At 42.4% G+C, this 26,880-nt stretch overlaps 2 protein-coding genes across 2 annotated transcripts in view; both read left to right on the plus strand.

Annotated features, from left to right (window-relative positions):
- The first annotated feature begins 378 nt into the window (after positions 1-378).
- LOC135554335 (importin subunit alpha-1-like) lies at positions 379-3,577 on the plus strand. The gene is made up of 11 exons (XM_064986589.1): positions 379-461; positions 672-788; positions 903-1,043; positions 1,211-1,299; positions 1,425-1,690; positions 1,796-1,890; positions 2,107-2,370; positions 2,513-2,746; positions 2,833-3,015; positions 3,131-3,280; positions 3,365-3,577. Exons 2-11 carry the CDS (start codon positions 723-725, stop codon positions 3,452-3,454), a joined length of 1,578 nt encoding a protein of 525 aa, XP_064842661.1. The 5' UTR covers positions 379-461; positions 672-722; the 3' UTR covers positions 3,455-3,577.
- Positions 3,578-3,902: 325 nt separating this feature from the next.
- LOC135554336 (E3 ubiquitin-protein ligase SMURF2) overlaps positions 3,903-26,880 on the plus strand; it is a 51,954-nt gene continuing 28,976 nt past the window's right edge. Inside the window, exon 1 of the mRNA XM_064986590.1 lies at positions 3,903-4,281. Coding sequence (XP_064842662.1) covers positions 4,230-4,281 — 52 coding nt within the window. The 5' untranslated portion in view covers positions 3,903-4,229. The remainder of the gene's footprint in view (positions 4,282-26,880) is intronic.

Below are 26,880 nucleotides of genomic sequence, written 5' to 3' on the forward strand. Positions count from 1 at the left end.
ATGTTGATTATTGGTCATGATACAATATAGTCAGTGTAATGTTTATCCATATATTTTAACAGATTGTAGTTGTCTGTGTTCTCTGATTTTAAGCATATCTTCTAAACTGTTTAAAACCACTCCTTAAATTGCATCAGATTTAAATATTGTTTTCCACACACAGACCTAAGCAGAAAACACATTTTGAACGGTTATATTTAATAACACAAAAGCAACTGTTCCAACATGAACTTGTTTGGAAAAATTGTTTCTGATATGACACAAATTGTATTATGAGGGCATGGGAGTACTGAAATCTCGCGATAGATCTCTACTGACAACATTTCCAGAGCACCCTGTGATTTTTCAAAACAGTCCAATAGGGTGATGCTTTTAATCGAACAGACCAATCAGGGAGCTTTGTGGCAGGAATTTAAAGGTCTGTGCAAATGCATTAGCTAGAATATTTGAAGAAGGACCGGGTAAGTGCTTGACAAGTGCTCATATTTTGTAGTGTTTGGCAAATATTCGATATACTTCTATATGTTACTGCTTTACTTTGTTGATGGGGTTTGCTCGCCACTCTTCCTGGTCACTTGTGACTGATATAACTTTATATAAAAGGCAAAAACGTGTTATTGGATCCTAGCTAGAAATTCGTATTATAAAGCTAATTGTTGCATTTCGTTTAGGTGCTCAAAAAATATTTATCAAACTTCGAGCATTTATCAATTTGCCCAAAAATGTCTGCTGGCAACGAGAACGGTGTCCGTCTGGACAAGTTCAAGAATAAGGGAAAAGATGCAACTGTAAGTGACATTCGTGACACATTTTTCAATGTTTCATTTCAAATGTATTCATGCCTTGCTAGCTAAATGAATCTGGCTAGGCACCGTCAATGATGGTGGTTTATCACTTTGCAGGAACTTAGACGCAGGAGAGTAGAAGTGAACGTCGAACTTCGCAAGGCAAAGAAGGACGATCAGATCTTCAAAAGAAGAAATGTCACTACTTTGGTCGACGAGGCAACTTCCCCACTTCAAGAGAAAAGTCAAAACTGTCAAGTAAGTTTTATGCCTGTCTGTTTATACAATTCCGGTGGCGCACAATTGGCCCAGCGTCATCCGGATTAGGGCAGGGCTTGCCGGGGAGGCTGTAAATTAAGAATTTGTTCTTAACTGACTTGCCTAGTAAAATAATTCCAATGGCAACAACTTGTCTTAATTTACAGGCCACTCGACAGTGGACCGTGGAGGAGATTCTTGCTGGGGTGAACAGTAACAACCTTGATGCCCAGCTCAACGCTACGCAGGCTGCAAGGTAAAGTAATCCATGCAAAACTGTCTGGGAAATCCTGTGTTTATTTTGGCAGTGTTTATATTTCATTTTTAAGTGTTGGCTACCATGATCATGATTCGTTGCTTTTTCAATTGTTCTCATTACAGGAAGTTGCTATCCCGTGAGAGACATCCTCCCATTGACCACATCATCAGTGCTGGGCTGATTCCTAAATTAGTTGCATTCTTGGGTTTGGAGTCACCCCCTATCCAGTTTGAGGCTGCCTGGGCTCTAACCAACATTGCATCTGGAACATCTGACCAGACCAGTGCTGTTGTGGAGGGCGGGGCCATTCCAGCCTTCATCAGGCTTGTCTTGTCTCCCCACCCCCACATCAGCGAGCAGGCTGTCTGGGCTTTGGGTAACATTGCAGGTAAAGCATTCCTTTCTTGTTACAGCATCTCGACAGTGTATAGAGCCCTAAACTGCATAAGTGATCTCCCACCCTGAACCTTGCGTCCTTGATTTATTATGTTAGGTGATGGGTCGGTCTACAGAGACCAGGTCATCAAGCATGGAGCAGTGGCCCCCCTGCTTAGTCTGCTCGCTGTCCCTGAGCTCTCTTTGTTCTCTGTAAGTATTCTTAGTGCCTAGTACTCTCAATGTGGTGATCCTTGGCAACCATTCATAAGCAATGGTCAATCACTTGACTTGTTTATGACATGCTACAAAGTATCAGGCTTGTTTTTTGATAACTCCTTGCCCCACATTACTTTCCTCACTGGCCACTGGGAGGTGCTGTAACTCAATTAATGAACACCTCAAATATTTCTTTGTCTTTCTCTGCAGTCTGGCTACCTGAGAAACATCACCTGGACGTTGTCAAACTTGTGCCGCAACAAGAACCCGTCTCCCCCTCTGGCAGCCGTACAGCAGATCATGCCCACTCTGGTGCGTCTCCTGCACTATGATGATAAGGAGGTGCTGGCAGACACCTGCTGGGCATTGTCCTATCTTACCGACGGGCCCAATGATCGCATTGAGGTGGTGGTGCAGACTGGCCTGATCTCCCGCCTGGTGCAGCTGCTTGGCTCTGGGGAAATCGCTGTTGTGGTATGTGCCCAGTCTAGTTATCGTGCAGAGGTGGTGGGCTGTCATGTACAATGATGAAGTAGTCACCATATTTATATATTTCAACATCTATGGTACTGTCTTTTTTCACCCAAGTGCCCACTCTTTGACCTGTCTCCTTCAGACTCCTTCTCTGCGTGCCATTGGCAATATGGTGACTGGCACAGATGAGCAGACTCAGGCTGTGCTGAACGCTGGGGCCCTCTCCATGTTTCCTGGCCTGCTTCGCCACCACAAGAGTAACATCCAGAAGGAGGCCTCCTGGACCCTGTCCAACATCACTGCAGGGAGAGACTCTCAGATCCAGGATATCATCAATGCTGGCCTGGTTCCTCTGATGGTAGATGTCCTACGCAAGGTATGTAGGTTTGATTTCTGTAGCAAAATATTGTATAATTAGTTTATTTTTTATAATGCTTATTCCTCATCTGCTCTTCTATACAGGGTGACTACAAGACTCAGAAAGAGGCAGCTTGGGCAATAACCAACTTTACCAGTGGGGGCACAGTTGAACAGGTTGTTTACCTTGTTCAAGCCAATGTGCTGGAGCCTTTGTTGAATCTACTCTCAACGAAGGACAGCAAAACCATCCTTGTCATCTTGGATGCCATCACCAACATTTTCCTGGTAAGTGGACCTTCTCGGCAAGAATTAGTTAATCTTATTACCGGCGCAGGCATTTGTACCCTGTAACTGCAAGATTCGGGTGACATGTTTATTCTTAACTTGTTTTGTCCATCAGGCTGGAGATAAGATTGGTGAAGCAGAAAGGCTGTGCATGATGATTGAGGAATGTGGTGGGCTAGACAAGATTGAAGCTCTGCAGTCCCATGAGAATGAGCTAGTCTACAAGGCCTCCCTCAACCTGATTGAGAAATATTTCTCTGGCGAGGTGAGCATTGTGTAATGGTGACTATTTGAACCTGTCCTATTATAGATGGTATGTTTCCTTTGCCTCAAATGTTCTGTTTTCTAGGAAGAGGAAGACCAATGTGTTGCTCCAGAATTGACAACTGATGGATATGCATTCCAGATCAGTGAGAACCAAAGCACTTTCAACTTCTAAATACCACTTTTCCTTTAATCTCTACTGTATACTGCCACTGTTTGTCCTCTAATAATGGACTTGCATTGTCCGAAATGTACATATGTTTTATATATGTCTGTAAATAAATTTCTTAAATTTCAACTGCTGTAATTTCTTGGTTTGGGTGGATTGGCAATGCATTGAATTCCAATATAAATCTTTATAGCTTCCACCCGCTTGTTTCTTTAAGAACTAAATGCATAGACACACTGTTTTTGCTATGGTATCTGGACTGTCAGAGCCCAAAAAAAACTAGTAACCCAAAATGTCACTTGTATGACAAAGCTGTATTTTCTCTGTCTTTGGCATCCGATCATTAAAGTTTTAGCCAAGTCGTACAGGCAGCTTCTTTCTATCCCCATGTCGTCATTGGTCATTTACTTACTAGCCTCCCTGAAGTGGGCTCTGCACTGAAGGGCGCACGAGCTCAACAGTTCAACTCTCGTCTGGCTGGGAGGAGGACTGAATTCCAATCCGTCCGAAGCTGAAGCGCGCTGAAGATGTGAAGCGTGAGCTCGGTTCGCTTGCTTACTCTAAAATAATTAGTCAGCCAGAACCCCGATGACCAAATACTCTTGCAAAATCAAATGCACTCTGCGGCATTCGATCTAGTAATAGTTTGTATATGCGCGACAGCGATTGTGTGATCATGATGGCAGCAGTGCTGTCTACATCCGGGCAACAATGCCATCACTCCATTTATTGTTACTTCGGTCTGAAACTGGTTAGTCTAAAATATTAAGCTGGAAGCAAGATGTCTAACCAAGGAGTTCGGCGAAATGGTCCAGTTAAACTGCGTTTAACAGGTAAGAGACGTTGAATGTTGTCCCTCCACAAATGTGGCTACTTAGTGCGACCTAGCTACTATAGCTAGTTTATTGTGTGTTGCTAGCCCAGCTAATGACGTTAGTTTATAGGACAGACGTGTGCTTGCTGTGGTTTAAAAGTTTGGGCGCACTTGAATATTTCGAGTAGGGCACGTTATGTATGTGGCACATTAAACAAACTAAGCGACTCAGTAGCTATATCACTTGGAAACGTTTCAGAAATATTATTTATAACACGTGCTAAATTAAACGGCTAGCTTGTTTCGTTGGCTTCTAATGTTAGCTAACCAGCTAATATAACGTTAGCACAGGCAAAACAAAAGTAATCCGCCTGTGATTGTTAGCTACTAAATAGTAACATCACTAGTTTAATCAAGCTAGTTAAGAAATAGTTGGTGTTTGCTCAAGAAATTCAACGTTAAAATTGTGAGGACTGGATTAATTACTTTCATTTTTAAACGATGCATATAGTATAATGTTCATGTGGGTAACCAACATTCCCATTAATTGCCAAAAATGTCACTGTCCCACACGACTTGTATTCCTTGCTATTAGTCTAGCTAATAAAACAATGCCATAGCTACCACACAATCTGTATAATTGAAGCATCTAGATGGAGACTATGGCTGCGTTTACACAGGCGGACCAATTCCGATCTTTTGCACAATTATTGCTGGGGGGGGGGGGATTTGTGGAAAAAGATGGGAATGGTGCTGTCAGTGTAAACGCAGTATATTTCCCAGACAGTCCACATCCTGCAAAGTGGGGATCAATTCCCCCTCAGAATACTGTGGCTGTGATGCAAACAGGGCCTCAACGCACTCTCTGGGTTACTCTTTGGTTTGTACCATTTCAACACAAACAGTGAAACGTTTACATGAGAGGACATTGTTTTGACTGGGAGAGGGGGATGACAGCAGTGGTGTTTGATGTACTTCCAGGACCAGGGCCGAGTCAAATTCCAGGCCTTTCCATTTACCAGGAAGAGCCAAATGAAATATTTAAGCTAGTGCTGTTCCTGATAGAAATGAGTAGTGCAGGGGTCTCTGGACAGAAGTGAGAGATCTGCCTGATGAGGAAAATAGATTACTTTCAATGGTGTTGCTTAAATCACCTGTGCTACAGAGGCCACATTAACACAGGAAGCCCAATTCGGATCTTTTGCCCAATCTTTTGGCAAAATATTATTGCTCAAAAGACCAATTAGCGAAAAGATTAGAGTTCGGCTGCATTGTAAACGCAGCTTTAAGCATTGAAAGTAAAGCACATTGAGAGTTCTGACAACCTGTGAGTTTGTCATGTGAACTTTTTGGCACAAATTCTACTGGTGGGGTAACCAGGTTAGAACTAGATTGCCCCATTGAAATGTTTCCAAAGTAATATCCTGAACTTAAGACAGATTTTGGTGTCTTTTGTTTGTCCAAATTAAATATTGGTCAAGTGCAACACTTTTCTGTCACTTTTTTTCTTGAACTTTGTAAATTGCCAATTGTGAATTAGTCTGTCATTCCACTTAGAGATTGACTGCATTGGTGTCCTGGAGAAATAGTAAGAATGTGAATTCCCTGTCAAAAACAAGGAGTATGATCACATGGACCTCTTTTCCTGACTTTACACAAAATGTGTATTTGCTCACTTAACTACTTTCATATTTGCTTTTCTGCCTGTCTTCCACATGTCTGTTGGTTGAACTGAAGTGTTTTTCTTCTTCTGCCATCTTCTCCCCAGAGAAGGTCTCTTTTAGAATTAGGCTATGTAAAATTGTACAGCATTAACCACATGCTCCCCCACAGCCGGACTCGCTCTGTGCAGGGAAGGATGTTGTTTAGGGAGTCAGTGCCGTGGTGGTATGTCCTCCTTACCTGACTACCCATTTGTGATTGGGGGGAGGGGGGGGGTTGATAGTAGAGGTCGACTGATTATGATGTTTCAACGCCGATGCCGCTTATTGGAGGACCAAAAAAACTATGCTGATTTAGTCGGTGGTGATGACAAGTACAATAATACTGAATGAACACTCTTTTAACTTAATATAATACATAAAAATATATTCTCAAATAATTAATGAACTGTTTAAATAATGCAAAAATTGAGTTTTGGAGAAGAAAGTGAGTGCAATATATGCCATGTAACAAAGCTAACGTTTGAGTTCCTTCAGAACATATGAAAGCTGGTGGTTCCTTTTAACACGAGTCTTCAATATTCCCATCTAAGAAGTTTTAGGTTGTAGTTATTATAGGACTATTTCTCTCTATACCATTTGTATTTCATATACCTTTGACAATTGGATGTTTTTGTAGGCACTTTAGTATTGTCAGCCTAATCTCGGGATTTGATAGGCTTGAAGTCATAAACAGCACAATGCTTGGAAGCACAGAGAAGAGCTGCTGGGAAACGCAGGAAAGTGCTGTTTGAATGAATACTTACCAGCCTGCTGCTGCCTACCACCACTCAGACTGCTCTATCAAATCATAGACTTAATTATATAATAAACGCACAGAAATACGAGCCTTTGGTCATTAATATGGTAAAATCTGGAAACTATCATTTCAAAAACGTTTATTCTTTCAGTGAAATACGGGACCGTTCTGTATTTTATCGAACAACCTTCAATTGCACAACCTTCAATGTTATGTCATAATTATGTAAAATTCTGGCAAATTAATTCCGGTCTTTGTTAGGAAGAAATGGTCTTCACACAGTTTGCAATGAGCCAGGAGGCCAAAACTGCTGCATATACCCTGACTCTACTTGCAAAGAACGAAAGAGAAGTGACACAATTTCTCTATTTAAAAGAAATTCATGTTAGCAGGCAATATTAACTAAATATGTAGGTTAATGTGCTTGTGTATGGATTTTAAGAAAGGCATGGATGTTTATGGTTAGGTACACATTGATGCAACGACTGTGCTTTTTCGTGAATGCGCTTGTTAAATCATCACCTGTTTGGCGAAGTAGGCTGTGATTCGATGATAAATAAACGGGCACCACATTGATTATATGCAACACAGGACAAGCTAGATAAACGAGTAATATCATCAACCATGTGTAGTTAACTAGTGATTATGTTAAGATTGATTGTTCCTTTTATATAAGATAAGTCTAATGCTAGCTAGTAACAACCGCTCCTTGCTGCACTCGTGTAACAGGTGGTCAGCCTGCCACGCAGTCTCCTCATGGAGTGCAAAGTAATCGGCCATAATCGACGTCCAAAAATGCCGATTACCGATTGTTATGAACACTTGAAAACTCCCTAATTAATCGGACTTGCCGTTACATATCGGGATTTTATTTTTGACGATATATTGTTTGGACAATATCGCAATATTATTTTTGCTCTAGTTGGCTGTACCTTCACCAAAACTCCAATATTTTTCTTTCATAGCTTGTTCTCCATCTTTCTCCATTCTCCATCTGTCAAATATTGTATAACTAAATCATTATTTGGGCATGATAAGATGACATGATTGTGAAAATCTAATGTGTTTACTTACTGATAGGTGAGTTTGTATAAGTGATGAAGGTCTGAGCATGAGTCGTGAATTGATAATAGCAGCTTGTTAGATGTAGTTGACTTTGACACATTGCTGTTGATGAGTTTGTTATTGGGTAAACCCTGAATGATGAGTTGTTACATGTGAGCAGTCTTGTCGCTGTTTGCGTTCCTCTGAGCTTCTCCTTGCTGACATACCCCCATCCATTCGAACCAGATGTTGCAGACGATTGCCAGCGTTTAAACTGGAAAAATATGGCAAGCAAGCCGCTAAAACTAACACTTGTGGTGAGAATTGCCCCTTGAATACACAAGACAGGTTTCCATTATGCTCTACAGCTGATCATTCTTAAATGATGTCACACAAACATGGTTAATGGCACAATACATGATCTTGTAAGTAATAAATTACAGTGTTAAAATATGTCTCAATGCGGAGCACCTTATCTGATCAGCTCTAAATTGTATAACTCAAACATGGTTCATGACCAAATGGTATCCATTCCAAACAGCCATAAATTTGTCAGGACACAGTACATGCTAACTTATCTGTTTCCCATAAAGTAATTTGAACAAAGAAGCTGTGGAAGGGAGAAGTGATCCCTCCATTTTAACACTGAGGCTTCTGATCCCCAGCTGTTTGTAGCCGAGAGCTGAATTCGCCTCACCCGCCAACAGATTTGAACAGCACAGACATTGATTAAGATATCTCCATAGCATCAGTAAAATGAAACGCTTAGTAATAGGTTCTAAAAAAATATATGTAAGGGCCAACTGTTCTTAGTTTTATTGTCTGACCCTTTGTTAGTTGATTCAACTCTATTTGTTTAACATGCATATTACTCTTCTGGGTTTTGCCATGCACAGGAAAGAGGGAAGAACTGACTCTATGAGATTGTCTATCATTCTCCACAAAAGCATCCACCCTCTTTCTTTCTGTGAGTCACTCAGTCCTGTTCTTTCCAACTGTAAACTGCTTCCCTCCCAGTCCTAAACGCGTGTCACCCCCACCCTCAGTGAGAGAGAAAGCTGTAGTGTGGTGCTGGGTTTCTCTCTGACTCCGTCAGTGGTTTTGGATCTTTCTTTTGACTGGGAACCAGCTACTATTGAGGACATTATTGAACAAAGCTGCAGCTTTGTCAGGTTTACCTATTGAAATATCTACATTTTATTTAGTCGATTATAGTTGCTAGCTACCTCTCTGGGATCTTATAAAATGGGCTGTTGAAAGAACACAGATGCACTTGTCTCATTTAAATCAAAGCAGCCCCAAACAATTCCTTTGACAATAGGTTGCGAGTCTAAACATTCTCTCGCTGTACAAATCTGATTGAAGGATCCATTCTCTCTAGTCCTTCGTCTACCGATTGGGTTAACATGTTAGGTAGTGGGGGGAAACTTGCAGCTGGGCACAGATGGTGCTACAGAGGCACAGGACTTAATGATCAAGAGTTCTTAATGTGTGCAGAGTCTGCCTGGTGCGTTCATGTGGCTCAGCCGTTTTACAGAGTGCCTGTATGGAAGTGATTTTGGTCATCTGGGTGTTCAGACGGGATACATCGTAAATACACAATGATTAGGTACATGTGGGGAACTGTTGACTTTGCTACTCCATTACAGAACTGCAGAACAGTTCCACATTTTGCTTAAAGAAAAGGAAAACAAAACAATAGCAATTATTGCGCGTCATTTGTAAATGTTTTCCTTCCCCCGCCGAGGGTGCTCCGATAATTACAATTTTTCCATAAATGAATTGACTGGGGTTGGCTTTCCTGTTGGTTCAGCTGCTCTTCAACGAGGACAAAGGCTTCTGCGGTCACACTCCCAAACCGCTGCCAGCAACGGAGCCGAGGCCAGATGTAGAGGCGGAGTGGGCAGCATCGGAGAGGAAGCTCTTTACAGACTAACACTTGTCCAAATGTCACCCCTGACAGGTGGGGAGCAGACAAGAGAAACTCCCTTTGAGGTTCATAGTAATAATAAAGTGAAGAATTGCAGTCCTATTACGCAGCAGGACTTTCGGTTGGTCCTCATGTTTTGCTCAGATTGCTGGGTGGATTGCTGGGTGGATCCTGTCCTCTCTACAGTGCGATGTGTTTGAGCAATCAGTCGGTGGTGGACCTTAGGAGAGTGGTGCTCCCAGCTAGGCCGAGCGTAGAGTGGGCCATCAGACGGAGCTTTATTATTGTCACGTTCTGACCTTAGTTCTGTTATTATATCTTTGTTTTAGTATGGTCAGGGCGTGAGTTGGGTGGGCAGTCTATGTTTGTTTTTCTATGTTGGTTTTTGAGTTCGGCCTAGTATGGTTCTCAATCAGAGGCAGCTGTCAATTGTTGTCCCTGATTGAGAATCATACTTAGGTAGCCTGGGTTTCACTTTTGGGTTGTGGGTGTTTGTTTTCCGTGTGAGTGTTTGGTCCACACGGTACTGTTTTCGGTTTTGTATATTCACGTCATCGTTTGTTGTTTTGTTCGAGTGTTCTATTGTCTTTATTAAAAAACATTATGGACACTTACCACGCTGCGCATTGGTCCTCCGATCCTTCTCGCTACTCCTCCTCAGAAGAGGAGGAAGAGAACCCTTACAATTATCTTCAGTGGTGGATTGTTTTCCCAAATTCAGAGTTCTTTATTGAACTTAATGCTGGCAAAGGTTGGTGTGTGTGTTTCTGCGCTTATCTCACTGACTCAATACATTCCATTCAAGTTGCGTTAATGGATTATAGTTTCCTAGTCTCATTTAGAAACTAAATGCACAGACCACCTCACATTCCCCTTCCTATAGACAGGTGGTTTGTTTACCAAACAAACGGATGTGTGCACAACTTTGGGTCAGCACAGATGGGGTTGGCTTACAAACAAAGGATTATTGACAACATGTAAACCATTTCATCTTAATGTTTATTGAGAACATAAATACATTTGCCCAATAAGCACTGGTGTCTCTCAAATGCATCGTTACTAGAGGTTGACCGATTATGATTTTTCAACACCAATAACAATGTTTGGGGGACCAAAAAAGCTGATGCCGATTAATCAGACAATTTTTTTACATTTATTTTTTATGTATTTGTAATAATGATAATTACAACAATACTGAATGAACACTTATTTTAACTTAATATAATACATCAATAAAATCAATTTAGCCTCAAATAAATAATGAAACATGTTCAATTTGTTTTAAATAATGCAAAAATAAAGTGTTGGAGAAGAAAGTAAAAGTGCAATATGTGCTATGTAAGAAAGCTAACGTTTAAGTTCCTTGCTCAGAACATGAGAACATATGAAAGCTGGTGGTTCCTTTTTTAACATAAGTCTTCAATATTCCCAGGTAAAAAGTTTTAGGTTGTAGTTATTGCTAGCTAGCAACTTACCTTGGCTTACTGCATTCGCGTAACATGCAGTGTGGAGTGCAACGAGAGAGAGGCAGGTCGTTATTGCGTTGGACTAGTTAACTGTAAGGTTGCAAGATTGGATCCCCCGAGCTGACATGGTGAAACTCTGTCGTTCTGCTCCTGAACGAGGCAGTTAAGCCACCGTTCCTAGGCCGTCATTGAAAATGATGTGTTCTTAACTGACTTGCCTAGTTAAATAAAGATTAAATAAAAGTGGGGGTTTTTTAGCGGCAAAATCAGTGTCCAAAAATACTGATTTCTGATTGTTATGAAAACTTGAAATCGGCCCTAATTAATCGGCCATTCTGATTAATCGGTCGACCTCTAATCGTTACAGTTGTTGATTAGCTAGCTAGCGAATTTTAGCTATGTTGGCATAGCAGTGACATAAGTCAAAACAAGACAACTAGCTGAAACAGCTACCTATGATTCCCCACAGCTACAGCAATGGCAAGAAGCTGCCATCTGACCATTCAGAATCATAACACAGCCTTTTGCCTCTTAGATGTGAGTGCTTCATTGTTTCGACGTTGTCAACCAACCCGCCTGTCTATACTCCGCTCTGTCTTGCCTCTGTAGATGTTCTTTGTGAAACCAGAGGGCATCTAATGATAAGCAGGTGCTGAGCGTGAGTATCAGTCGACAGAACATCTGCAGCCAGCCCCCCCCTCTCTGATGATTAGTGCTCTCCATGCAGCGGCTGACATTGTTTACAAGCGCCCCTCCACCTTACTGTCTGACAGAGGAAACACTCTCCGCACCTGCTCTGCCTCGGGGTTGTCCATTTTGATCATTCTCCACTCCAGTTTCCTATTTACACACTGACATATCTGCTTTTCACACCACCGCCCCGAAGAAGCCCCTCTGTCAGCTTCCCAGGGAAGACGCCGTCTGGGTGCCAAGCGAACAGTGGAAGTTTTCTCCGACTTGAATGGTAAATCTTCCTGGGTGGTTGAATGGGCGCCTTCAAAGGCCTGATGTCGTAATCTGGCAGAGCCGGTTAATGTGTTAATATATTTTTATATATTTTTTTCATAATTTATCTTTGAGAACTAACAATCACCAAAATAAAAAGTCAACAGTCAGGGATTATTGAAAATTCCAAAAGCAATGAATATAGCAGTATATATTGTATTATGTTTGAGTAAAAGAGCACAGCATTAGCCGTGGCAAAATTTATAGATTTGCAGCAAATTCGCTTTAAAACTGCAAAAATGTATCTCAACTATATGGAGATTTTTTTTTTTTGAATTGCAGGAAATTGGCTTAAAAATGTTAATCTTCTCTACACCAGCAAGATGGGTGGGCCTCTATTATTTCGTTTTTTAAATTGCTGAGCCGACCGCGCACCCTGCCATGCCCGCAGCCACTCACACCACCTAAGCCTTTTTTTGATCCAGAAAAAGCCTGACTTCAGACATGTCTATGAATCCACACAAGACATGGGTCGGCAGGAAGCCTAGTGCATTGGACTTATAACTGAAAGGTTGCAAGATCGAATCCCCGTGCTGACAAGGTAAATAAAATATATATACAGTGGGGCAAAAAAGTATTTAGTCAGCCACCAATTGTGCAAGTTCTCCCACTTAAAAAGATAAGAGAGGCCTGTAATTTTCATCATAGGTACACTTCAATTATGAAAATCCAGAAAATCACATTGTAGGATTTTTAATTAATTTATTTGCAAATTATGGTGGAAAATAAGTATTATCATATAAACTAGTAATATCATAAACCATGTGTAGTTAACTAGTGATTGTGAAGATTGATATTTTTTTTATGAGATAAGTTTAATGCTAGCTAGCAACTTACCATGGCTCCTTACAGCCACAAGGTACTTTTGATGCTTTGCTCACGTAACAGGCGGTCAGCCTGCAATGCAGTCTCCTCGTGGATTGCAATCTAATCGGCCATAATTGGCGTCCAAAAAGGCCGATTACCGATTGATATGAAAACTTGAAATCGTCCCTAATTAAATTGGTCGACCTCTACACTAGATATCCAGACTTGTTTCCAGGAAAAGGTGGTGGGGTACCTAGAATGTTCCTGGGCTCTGCTGTAAACCTGGATTGATGTGATTAACCCATACCTCTCTAACCTTGAGCAGATAGGGGTCTCTAAGTCACCAGTGTTATGGGATGCTTAGTGTGAAAACCGCAATGCGCTCACAGCTGACACAAAGCATCTGTCTGTGCCCAGCCTGCCGTTGAGCCCTTGGTCCTTTGAGGAGATAGATCACGAGATGTTTATATTCACACCAGATCACATTGCTAATGCATTTCCACTAAAGTTGAGCAAATATGCCAAGGCTTTCTGTAAATGATTTGTGCACGTGAGCAAAGAGGATGACTGTTTAAAAATGTCTATTTCTGAAGACTGTCATGTCCGGTAGTTGGCTAGTTAGAAAGTCACAACATTATGCCCCTTCTCCTTTTTTAAATAGAATTTCACTTAATTCAGCAAATATTTTTTGCTGTTTGAATGTCTTAAGGACGGCTATGTATCCTTCTTTTAAAATGGCTGCATACACGGTCTCGTTGAGAGGACCCCGTTAACGCTGTTATTACAGGGACTACTCTCAACATGATTGCACAGCCTTCAACTCATTCCATAGTCCTAGAGTTATTGGGACTCTCCAGAATGAGTTCTGTAACCTTATCCATGTAGAAAGAAGAGGGACTCTCAGTGTCAGATTTCGGGCTTTTTAACTCGGTGCCTTGTTTGCGAGATTGACCCAGTTATTGTGTAACTGTCTGCTTAATAAGTTGTGGCTTGCGAGGTGGAAAATCATTATGAAAGTACTTTCCCCATCCAGAACCGCTCCATTAAAACAATCGCTACAATGGCCTGATGATTCGTTGTGGTTTAGCTGGATCAGAGGCCTCAGACACTCCAGCCAGTCAAGTCTAGAGTATGAGGTCAAGGTTTCAATGTGCATTATCATTCAGATGGGAGGTGTAATTACAGCCCTGGACTGACTCATCAGGGGAGGGGCTATAGGTGACTAAAGTGTAATGCACTAGGCTACATCTTACGCCCCAAAAAGTTCAAGGAGCTTTTAAACGTGGCTGTCATATAAGTGGCCATAGCCCTTCTCTAAGCAAGAGCAAGAAATAAGATCTCAAAGTTTTGGCCGTGCCTCCTTATTAACCACGTCTCCCTGCACACTAATCAGAGCTGCCCAGACTTAGAATGATCTCATTATAGTAGCATGGCACAACTCTGCCCACGTCCCTCAATTGCTAAAGCTCGGACAAACATGACACAATGGTGCTAAAGCTGGGACAGACATGACACAATGGTGCGTAGACACGTGTTACACACTTCAAAAAACCCAGTAAAAGCTGTTTATGGTAGACACCTGCACATTATGCCATTCACTCGTGGTTTTTAATCATGGAGCTCAATGTCTGTCAGCTGCACATGCAGTAAGCTCCAGAAGTATTGGGACAGTGACATTTTTTGTTGTTTTGGCTCTGTACTCCCAACACTTTGGATTTGAAATTATACAATGACTGTGAGGTTAAAGTGCAGACTGTCAGCTTTAATTTGAGAGTATTTTCATCCATAGCGAGTGAACCATTTAGAGATTACAGCACTTTTTGTGCATTTTAAGGGACCGAAAGTATTGGGACAAATTCACTTATGTATATTAAAGTAGTAAAAACTTAAGTATTTGGTCCCATATTCATAGCACACAATGACTACATCAAGTTTATGACTACAGATTTGTTGGAGACATTTGCTGTTTGGTTTGGTTGTGTTTCAGATTATTTTGTGCCTACTATAAATATATGGAAAATAATGTATTGTGTCATTTTGGAGTCACTTTTATTGTAAATAAGAATGTTTCTAAACACTTACATTAATATGGATGATACAATGATTACTAGGGATGCGCCGATATTTTTAGCCAATACCGATATCCAATATTTTCCTTGCCAAAAAACCTGATACCGATAACCAATATTTTACATTTTAGCGGCCTTTAAGTATTCTAGTATAGTTAACACACACAGACAGCGGTCTAAGGCACTGCATCTCAGTGCAAGAGGCGTCACTACAGTCCCTGGTTCGAATCCAGGCTGTATCACATCCAGCCGTGATTGGGAGTCTCATAGGGCGGCGCACAATTGGCGCAGCGTCGTCCAGGTTTGGCCAGGGTAGGCCGTCATTGTAAATAAGAATTTGTTCTTAACTGACTTGCCGAGTTAAAGGTTACACACACACACCACACCACAATGACCAAAAAGTTATTTTCTTAGCATTTACATATGTCCCCATTACCAGAGAAACATAATCAAAACCTATTTCTTTCACTCACATGCTCTGTTGTTTCGTTGTTCATTTGTTCAGTCTTTTCATTCTCAACCAGGATTTCATCATACATGTCAAGCAGTGAAGTTTCAGCTCCGTTTGTCCGTGGCCTCTCTTCCTCGGTACGCACTGTCACTGTGTCAGTTTCCATCTTGTCCAACTGTGTATGTAAAATTTAATGTAAGCCCTCTTCTGTGTAGCGCTGTATTTTATACTTATGCACGTCAGGTTTTGCACATCGGCATTAAACTAGACATCGGGCCGATGTTGGCATATTTAGCTAATATTGCCCGATTCCGATATGCTCACTGATATATTGTGCATCCCTAATGATTACTGATAATCCGGAATGAATCGTGAGTAATGATGAGTGCGAACGTTAGACGCACAAATATCAAACCCCCAAAAAATAACTAACCTCCCCAGTTATTGTAATGGTGAGAGGTTAACATGACTTAGGGGTATGATATTTGTGCGTCTAACTTTCTCACTCATCACTATTCATGATATGTTCAGAATTATCCATAGTCATGGTAGCATCCACATTATTCTTATTTTCAATACAAGTGACTCCAAAATGACACAATACATTATTTAGCATTCATGTCTATTGGCGACAAAATAATTTGAACCTCAACCAAAACAAACCGCAAATGCATCCGACAAATGCATCCGATTCCCAAGCTTTATGTAGTCATTGTGTGCTATGAATATGGGACCAAATACTTAGTTTTTTACTATTTTAATACACGTGAATACTTTTGATCCCCTAAAATGTGGGGTCTGTGTACAAAAAGTTATGTCATTTCTCAACAGTTCACCCAATATGGATGAAAATACCCTCAAATTAATGCTGACAGTCTGCACCTCAGTCATTGTATCATTTCAAATCCAAAGTGCTGGAGTACAGGCCAAAACAACAAAGAATGTGTCACTATCCCAATAGTTTTGTAGTTCACTGTACATAATGTTGACAATCAAGGATGACTGGGTCTCCCAAGACTGTTGATACACATGTTGTGTGACGAGCCTACATGTTGTGTGTGTGGACTACATTGTCTCTTTTACTTTGAAAACATGTAATTATGCCCAAATCATTGGCGATACATAGGGCCTGGGTGACCCTCTTGTGTCTTCACCTATAGGCTTTCTATGTTAAGGAATGGAGCACATTCATTGTATTACGTTGCTGTTCAGGTGAAAAGAAGAATCAGAGTCTACTCAAGGCAGTGTGATGGTTGGCATGGCCCAAATCATGGCTTGCTCATGATGTAACCCTCCTCTCAAACAGAGTTGTGGAATCATTTTATGAAACAAACTCACAGGGAGGAAAATGAAGGGAGCAGCAGTATTTCTCTGCTCCAGGCTGTGGCGGACCTCCATGTCTGTTAAACAGGTTAGTAATATCCCTCTCTCCTCTGTAGCTCTACCCCGGCAACTCCTCCATGAGTCTACATCAGAAAGTGCAGAGGAGCCAAAGAGCTTTAGAGAGCCATGCAGCCACTCTAAACTGCCCAGTCCCAGCCAACAGTGGTGCAAGCTGGCAGAAGCTGAGTGCTCACTGTTTTGACTCCTCACTAAGCATCAGTGCTGTGGAAGACTTTACTCGACTGGATGACTTCCTCTCAGGCACATTGTATCACACAGTGGAAAAAACACATGTAGGCCTACTTACGCAGGGGTACCAAAAATACAGCAAAAAAACATGCGGATGAGTTCCTTCTTTTTGGTTCTCAAAATAGTTGATGTGGACTCCTTATGTAATTACACAAGGCCTCATGGAGGAAAGGGTGATGTAAGATGGATGACATGTTCTCACACCAAGAATGCTGTCAGCCCTTTTGTTTGCATGGTCAGACAGGTTTAGCAGTGAAAGGTTGCTTTACCGACTCTGTGTGACTTGTCTCTCCCGAGTGGCACTGCGGTCTAAGGAACTGCATCTCAGTGCAGTCCCTGGTTCAAATCCAGGCTGTATTACATCCGGCCGTGATTGAGAGTCCCATAGGGCGGCGCATAATTAGCCCAGCGTCGTCTGGGTTTGGCCGGGGTAGGCCGTCATTGTAAATAAGAATTTGTTCTTATCTGACTTGCCTAGTTAAATAAAGGTGAAATATATTTTTTTAAATATCACTTCCCTCATTGTCTTCATCAGGAGAATGGTTCAGTTTGGCAACAATGAATGCCACCTTCCCTCCGGTAGACATTCTCTACGGTCCAACCAGACGTCATGTCCCCTGACTGTACAGGTTCTTAGTTTGAGCTCATCAGAACATGTACAGATCTGGCGTCACTTTTCAACACTGGTGTGTGAAGTATGATAATGAGAGGTTTCTTGGAGCACATCTCTGATGGTTGACGTATATGTTTTTTTATCTTTTTGTATGTGGAACATTTTGAGTCCTCTGTAATTCCAACATGCCTGGTCATTTTACATTGACTGTGTGTGACAGATGTGCCTGATGTCAGCTCCACTGTCCATCAGTGTGTAATAGTAGTCCTGGGGATCCAATTCAGCTGTATTTATTTTGTGGTCATAATGTACATCACAGCAGGTTTTCTCCCACCTTCCTCCATTCCCTAGTTGTTGCAGGGCTCTACGCTGACCTTTTTTATAAAGAGCTCGTGTGAAAAATGTAGGCACACACAAATACATTTATAAGCACAATGACAAATATTTGAGATATTAAAGCTAGAACTCTTTATTTATCTCGGCGCACTGGTGCGCCTAAATAAAACAATTCTGGTTTGCACAGCAAAATATTTAAGTGCATATGTGAGTGAAATGATCGCACTGTAGAACCCTGTGTGTGTGGGAGATGAAGCATGTCTTTGAATGATCCTATGATTTTGAGCCGAGTGGGGGGAAAAATTCTTAAAAGCCTGCTCTCTGTTTTCCTTATGATCTGAAGTGACAGGTGAGATGATGAGATCTTGGTGGTGTTTTTTGCCCCACATCTAATTTTAAAGCTTTTCCTAGCAGCCTCTTCCCTGATCACTCAGCTCCTACCTAGACTCTTAATATCAGCATTCATTTGCCCAGCTGAAGTCTTATCAGATTAGCATATTTACATAAGTGGATTTCCTAAAATGTAAAAATTGCCTTAGATGGATATTTATATTTTCTACCAGTCCATTGGCCCAACCACATTTCCACACTTGCGCTCTGAAGAGTTGGGTTTGATGAAATTCTACTCTGCACTCCCCCACTAGCCCCCATCCTGCCCAACTAGGCTACATTCAGGTCTACAGTTAAGTGGTGTGGCAAGGTCTTTAAAAAAGAACCCACTTTTGTCTGGAGCAGAGTTGAGTGCACACATAGAGAGAAGAGTCCTGCCCAGCGGCAAACCTACTGAACTGTCCCACTAAGCAGGGCTTTTTGGAGCGTGTGGCACGCTCATATTAGCACAGCCAGCCCAGGCAGACATACCATGACACACAACACATAGGCCATATAAATGATCTAGTCTACAACTACCCTATAGAATGTCAATGAAGACCTTATTGTACTGTCTCGATTCTCTTTGAACCCTTTTGTGTGTGTGTGTGTGTCATGCTGTCCTGTCACTGTTCCTCTGTGGAGAGGCAAAGGAAGCCCCAGCCCAGATAAGACTCACATTATCTTGGAATGAGAGCCTAGACAGGCCCAGATTTGAGAACCCACCAGCGCCTAATGGGCTGGCTGGAAGCAGAGGGATATTCGCCCTCGAGAGTGGGGAAACCAGGAGATGGATCAGGCTGCAGGAGGAAGCGAATTGGTGATTACAGATTAGGACCTGGTCCACCTCCAACACTTGTTGATCCGAACTCTCTCCCTCTCCTTCCTTTTTTCTTCTCTCTTTTTTTAATGCACAGTGAAAGGAGGAGTGGTTGTGGGGAAAGGAAGCCTTTTGTTTACAGAAGAACAATGCTGCGAATGAGAGCGCTCAGTCCTGGAGTCTAAACAGGGATAGAGACAGGCTGGCAGGCAGGCTTTCCAGGGAGATGTCAGACTGTCTGGTGGATTGGGTCAGGGCACTGGACTAGGGGAACCAGGTGGAGGGGTTAGCAGCAGCAGCAGCACTATTGTTTTGGGTCACACAATTATGATTTCACACTGAAAGAGGTTGATTTTGACATGTCCCTCTTTTTCTTTTGTTAAATTCCAGACCTGATTTTGACTTTGGACAGGCTGGTAATGGTGTTTTTTTATAAGGCAGTTCTCTTTTCCCACACCCCCACTTCCTCCTCCTCCACAGGCACTCCAGTGTGATGGTTAACCACAGAGCTGTACACCAGGGTAGCACTGTGAATCCCCCTTTTTCCCCACAGCATCCATTTCCCATGTTCCATCCCACTGGGTTATAATTCGAGTGGTAGAGTTTGAGTGTGTGTTTGAGAGAGAGAGAGCGGGAGATGTGTGGGATCCAGCTGAAGTGCCTCCATTTTGTTTTGGCTAGTGATTGTTTGCTCATTCAGTGTGTCATGTGACCTCTCCCTCCCCAGGTGGCGTGAGTGGTGGGGGTGCATTGAGTCCCCAGACACTGGGTCTCTTTGTGTCCAGCCCGGGGAGCGACTCACCCACTTCTCTTTCTCCATAGGTGGAACTTTAACTTTACCCCCAAGGTCTCAGCCTGCCTCTAACCTATCTGTTCATTGATTTTGACCGAGAAGACCAGGAAGTTGTGGTGTTTGCTGACCCCTCTCCCCACCCCCTTTGTGGAAGGTACCTAGTTTGGTCTGTGATTTGGAAACCTATGATGTGACTAATAACCCACTGACTGACTGTCAGACACAAGGAGGATACACAACTCCTCTGCTTTCTATGCTGGAATGCCGGGTTATGTTCCAGTTTAGTCATTAGATATGTTCCACTTGTTTGTTCTTGTCAGTGCCAATGACTCAGGGCTTGTAGGAGGACATTAAGTGATACCACATCTTTAACAGGATATTAAGAGATGAGGCTTCATGGGTCGTAAGAGGGAAGTGTGTGTGGGTGGGTTTCTGAATGTATGTCCAGCTGCAGCTTCAAATTCCTCTCCAGCTGTTTGGTTGTGGGCCATTTAGATAAGAATGTGGGGTAAATGTACAATGTGTTAGCCTAAAAGGCTTTTGTCATTTATCAGAGTTGCATGTGATCCCGGTTCCCTATGAAGGCTGTGTGGACAGCCTGGTGATGGAGGGAAGGAGCGCACTGCGTGGTTATCATTAGCATTCAAGCTGTGATATACAGCAGCTATTACTCACTCACACAGTCACCCCCACAGATACCTTAGTTGACTGATGTTGCAGCGCCGCGCCTGGTACAAGGCTGACACGATTGAATAACTGTACACTACAAGTCTACTCTGTCCACCCTGTCATATCCACACTCAATTCATTCCACTGCTGTACAACAATTAGGAATGCCTCTGAGCCCACCACTATTATAGTGTTTTTGTTTGTGTGTGGTATTCTTCTCCATTACTGTATTCATAGTTTTAAATGTCAACACTCATTAGCCTACTCCTCTCCTGTTGTGAGCAGCTCAATTGTGCTGTCTTTCCTCCCTGTCAGTCACACTGCAGTCGTTGGGTCTTTGAGCTGGCGGCAGCGCGACCAGAATGAGAAACACAGACACACAGAGAGACCCTTCTCTCAGCCTTGACTCGATACCGCCGTCGCTATGGCGACTGAGGATTTAAGATGCGCCGAGATGCAGAGGGTTACGTGATGTTTTTCCGGCGTGCTTAGTAGGGGCAGACAGGGTGAGAAATGTTTGGAAAATTAGTTTTGCACCAGTGGTGGGTTTTGGACAGGACTGATATTTTTGATATTTCATGCTAGAAGGGTAACTGCTTTTGCCAAATGACCGTCAAAAGTAGAAACGTTTTTCTAACCTTAACCTAATTCTCCTAACCTGCTATGTTAATACTCCTAACCTGCTATGTTAATACTCCTAACCTGCTATGTTAATATTCCTAACCTGCTGCGTAAGTTCTCTTAACCTTCTGTGTAAGTTCTCCTAACCTGTTACGAAAAATATGACTAAAGCTGTATCCCATCTAGTCAAAACCCTTCCACATGGGTAATAAGGTGGAATGGATTAGAATTGTCACTTTTTTTGTACCATTTTTGACTCCAGCTAGCTCCCTCCCAATCAAACCCTTATTCACTTTGGCAAGTACATTACTCGGTTGTGCAAAAAAATCACAACTCCTTGAGAACAGTATTTTGTTAAAAGTGGACATGGGAAAGAAATTATGTGATTCTAACTAACCAAAATAATGTTTTTTACATTTCTACATATTTTTCCCAGGATTGTGAGTGTAGCACTTTTTGTGTCTGTGTGTGCAAGTGCCCATGATGTTGCATTCTCTGTATGTATATGTGTGTCAAATCAAATTTAATTGGTCACATACACATATTTAGCCGATGTAATTGCTGGTGTAGCGAAATGCTTGAAGTGTGTGTGTGTGGCCATGTTTATGTGCCTGGATTGAGAGAGCTATATATTTGTCAGTGTGTGAGTATGAGAAAGTGCGCCCGGCGTGACCAATAAAAATAGGTTTACGATGCCGCCCTGTAGGTGCAAGCTGGCCGGTTTCCTTTTCTTAGGGAAGTCTCCTGTCATCAGGACACACTTCCTATAAACCCATACATTTAAAGAATTCTGTGTGCTGGCAGGAAATGGGGACAATCATTAAACAAAGATATTGTGATAGAAAGTAGATTAAATAGGGGTGTTCTGTAGGTTGGATCATATGGCTAACATATTTCTGTCAGCAATAGGGTGTTTGCTATGTTTCTTCAGTGGCTTATGGACCATTTAATGCAATATTCTGTGTTGGTGAGATGGGATGTGCAACCATTATTTTTCTCCAGGATGTTTCTCTGACTGTCCCCCCACAGTTATCTTCCTTGCTCAACATTCAGATCCTTTATCAGTTCTTTCTATTTAGAAACTACTTGTGGATACACTATCTCACCAAAAGTATGTGGACACCTCTTCAAATTAGTGGATTCTGCTGTTTCAGCCACACCGTTGCTGACAGGAGTACAAAATCAAGCACACAGCCTTGCAATCTCCATAGACAAACATCGGCAGTAGAATGGCCCGTACTGAAGAGCTCAGTGACTTTCAGTTCATCAAATTTCTGCCCTTCTAGAGCTTCCCCGGTCAACTGTAAGGGCTGTTATTGTGAAGTGGAAACGTATAGGAGCAACAACGGCTCAGCCGCGAAGTGGTAGGCCACACAAGCTCACAGAACGGGACCGCTGAGTGCTGAAGCGCAGACATGTAAAAATCGTCTGTCCTTAGTTGCAACACTCACTACATAGTTCCAAACTGCCTCTGGAAGCAACGTCAGCACAAGAACTGTTCGTCTGGAGCTTCATGAAATGGGTTTCTATGGCTGTGCAGCCGCACACAAGCCTAAGATCACCATGCACAATGCCAAGTGCCGGCTGGAGTGGTGAAAAGCTTGCCGCCGTTGGACTCTGGAGCAGTGGAAATGCTTTCTCTGGAGTGATGAATCACATTTCACCATCTGGGAGTCCAACGAATGAATCTGGGTTTGGTGAATGCTAGGAGAAAGTTACCTGCCACAATGCATAGTGCCAACTGTAAAATTTGATGGAGGAGGAATAATGGTTTGAGGCTGTTTTTCATGGTTCGTGCTAGGCCCCTTAGTTCCAGTGTAGGGAAATCTAAACGCTACACCATACCATGAAACTCTAGACGATTCTATGCTTCCAACTTTGTGGAAACAGTTTGGGGAATGCCCTTTCCTGTTTCAGCATGACAATGCCCCTGTGCACAAAGCGAGGTCCATACAGAAATGGTTTGTCGAGATCGGTGTGGAAGAACTTGACTGGCCTGCTCAGAACCCTGACCTCAACCCCATCGAACACTTTTGGGATGAATTGGAACGCCGACTGCGAGCCAGGCCTAATCGCCCAACATTAGTGTCCAACCTCACTAATGCTCTTGTGGCTGAATGAAAGCAAGGCCATGTTCCACCAACTAGTGGAAAGCCTTCCCAGAAGAGTGGAAGCTGTTAGAGCAGCAAAGGTGGGACCAACTCCATATTAATGCCCATGATTTTGGAATGATATGTTTGACGAACACGTGTCCACATACTCTTGGTCATGTAATGTATGTAACACCATGAGAAGTATTATACAACCATCATTGGAGAACAATTTAAGAGAGTGGCTGTTTCACATTCAGATTTTCACATAGATTTACGCACATGTACATCATTATGGTCTTCACTCTCTAGTTTACTACGTGATCAGTCAAACTATTTGCTCTATACCTGCATAACATTGACCTACCTATCCTACCACGTATATTGGTGGTTAGGCTATATATTGACTGAAAAAGAAGCAGTTGGCCCATGGTGTCTGAGTTTACATCTGTTTTATTTTTTTTTGACTGATTTCGTATTCTCAGTTTAATTTTTCAAGGTTTCTGTTTTCACCTGGGGTTTTTTCAGATTTTCACTCTCAAAATCAAAAAACAAATGTAAATAGAAAAACAACTAAATTGGATGTTCTAAGTCCACAACAATGCTTAAACCACATCAGGAGACCACTTGAGGTCTGTTACATTTTTTATAAATGTAGATTTGGGGGTGTAGCACATAGATATAGGCTATTATTTAATGTTATTTTTGTAGTGTATGTGATGGTAGAATTAGCAAAACAATTTATTTATTTTTCCACCTTTATTTAACCAGGTAGGCCAGTTGTGAACAAGTTGTCATTTACAACTGCGACCTGGCTAAGAGCAAAGCAGTGCCACACAAACAACAACACGGAGTTACACATGGAATAAATACGCACTAGATTGATGCAAATAATCCATTTAAGCATAGGTTACTTTGTAGTTAACATTTAATTGAGAATGTTTTTTGAAAGCCTTTCCATCTACCAGAAGACTTCATTAGCATCATCGCTAACGGCTACACAACGTGGTAGACGCGCTCACTGCGCATACACAGATGGGGAATTCTCAATAACTCTTCAGAAAGTTGCAGGAAATACACATCACTGATGTATTCTGTTCATGTCTTATGTATGATAAGCTTGCTCAAATTAATCAATTTTCAATACATTTAGTTGATTCCCTACTAAGTTCAATAAAACAATTTATATGGTTAAATTCTGTTTTAATGTCCATTGCCGTTCTCCGCATCGCAGATTTTACAGGGCCCTAGTAATGAGAACTCCTCTCATGTTCTGATGGTTGGCTTACATTGGATGATGATTGCTTCCCGGTGCTCCATTCATGTGCTGAAGTCTATCTCACCATTGGCTTCTCTGCTGCCATTGTCCGGTTATCTCTGTAATTTCAGTGGTTTTGTCTTGGGTCTGCTGTGCTCGGCTGCAATTCGGCCTGTTCTATATTTTACATGTATAAGTGTTGTGTTGTTTTCCTGCTGTATTGATGGCTAGGTGTAATGTATGCTTACAGGCCCATTGGTTTTCATGTCCCGGTCAGAGGGACATTACTACAAGTTCTGGTGTTCCGTGATGTGTCATTTCTCTACCACAGTCAGACAGGCCTATTGTGTCACCGGCCTCCTCTCTCTTCCCTCTTCCTCTCTGCCAGTTTACATTTGGCTACATGAGACTCACCATTGCCCTTTCTCACTGGGACTCCCTGTAACGTTTGAACTGTTCATGTCCATCTCCTGTAGCTTTGCTCCGCTGCAGCTGTGAAAATACAGAAAATTATCAGCTTTGAGAGTCCATTTCTTTTGATTAAATCATCTACTTTTGAGAAACGCACTATGTAGCTAGTTGTCAGGACCCAGCGTATGTCGTTCTGCCCGTATTTGGTTGTAAAAGAAGCCAGACCTGAATAGTGATATCACAGAGTGCTGTTACCTGATTCTTACAACTCCTCACCCGCTCACAGCACCTCACACCCTGACATTCTCTCTCTCTCACACCTCTCTGTCTGTAAATAATTAATTAGATCACTGGAGCTAGAGCGGGTGTGCAGAGCGAGGTGTTGTGGAACCTTTCAGGGGCCTGTGGTGTGTGATGACTGGCATACAGTGTGTGTGTGTGAGACTGACTGAGAGAGAGAGATGCATACCAGATGTTTTGAGTAATGAGGTGGGTTTCACTGGAACGGAACACATTCCCAGGGATGTTTGCTGGAAGAAATTCTTCCTCGTCTGTTGAGCATGTTCTCCCTTCCCATCCCCCAAGAGGGTTTAGATTCGGTTAAGACCTATTTGTCTCCCTCCTCTCCATCTTAATGGTGTAATTTTCATTAAACCTAGAAACCCTTTGTGTGTGCTGAATGTATCAGTAAACACCATGTGTAGATGTTTGTGTTTCACACTGCGGTCTGTGATTTGTGTGTTTAATTCAGTCCATGGCACTCTTAAATGGTGTTCTGTTCCCTCTCATACGTTGTTTCAGCTCAGACCTAAATTGATTTAGGAGTCAGGTTATGTTTCACATGCAGTGTAAGCACTGTGGTTCTCCCTGTGTTTAGCTGTGGTTGGGTGGGGAGGGGCAGATGAATAGCAGTGGTTGTAGATTCAATGGCTTAGGCTGCTGTCTGCCCCTATGGGCCTGCCTTTGTTTATTTGTGTTAGCAAAGTAAAGTCTGGACACACCTGCATGTGAGCGGATCTCTGTAGAGAGAAGACACACAAATGGCCTCGGGGCCCACCAGACATGAGACAGATTTCATCTCTCAAAGATCTGAAATCGACTCACGTGGCAGCTATGGACGGCTGTCGCACCGCAGCTGGCATCTATGGGGGTGGTATTGAACGGCACTGGTAGTGAGCATAGTGGGTGGATTTTGATCAGAGGGATGTGACCGGGATGGCCCAAAAATTACTTTGACCAAATACACAAAGGTAATTGAAGTACAATAGAAAGGCCATTCTTGCCTGTGGCTGTGTCTGTACTGAAGCGGACCAGAGGGACTGGGCTTGGGCCGGGGCTGAGTAAGTGACTGAGTGTGTGTCGGTGGCTCCAGACACCCAGGTGGCCGTTCATCCAGGCCTGGTGGAGGGTGTTTAAGTGGCTCTGCCTCATTGCCTCAGCAGCCCCTCCATGGTTCTCACTGGGGATCTACCCAATCTACTACTCTGCTGCTGCAGGCTGGCTGCTGTGGGGAAGACTATGCCCCTCCCTTTTAATAGTTCATATTGAATTAATGTGCGAATGCCTTATGATTCAGCATGTCGCCAACAAGTGCCCATATGTTCTATCGTCAAGTTACTTTCTTGGTTGAGTTGCTGTTAATCAACTACTACAGCTATAAATCATGTTGATGTGGGTCTATTTTCTGGAGCGGAACATTGGAGTTCCTCATGTCATTGAGTCATCACCTGGTTGTCAGCTTATGATCAGTACACACACTCAAATGTAGAGATAT

Source organism: Oncorhynchus masou, chromosome 14 (assembly GCF_036934945.1).
Source record: "Oncorhynchus masou masou isolate Uvic2021 chromosome 14, UVic_Omas_1.1, whole genome shotgun sequence".
Classification (NCBI taxonomy): Eukaryota; Metazoa; Chordata; class Actinopteri; order Salmoniformes; family Salmonidae; genus Oncorhynchus; species Oncorhynchus masou.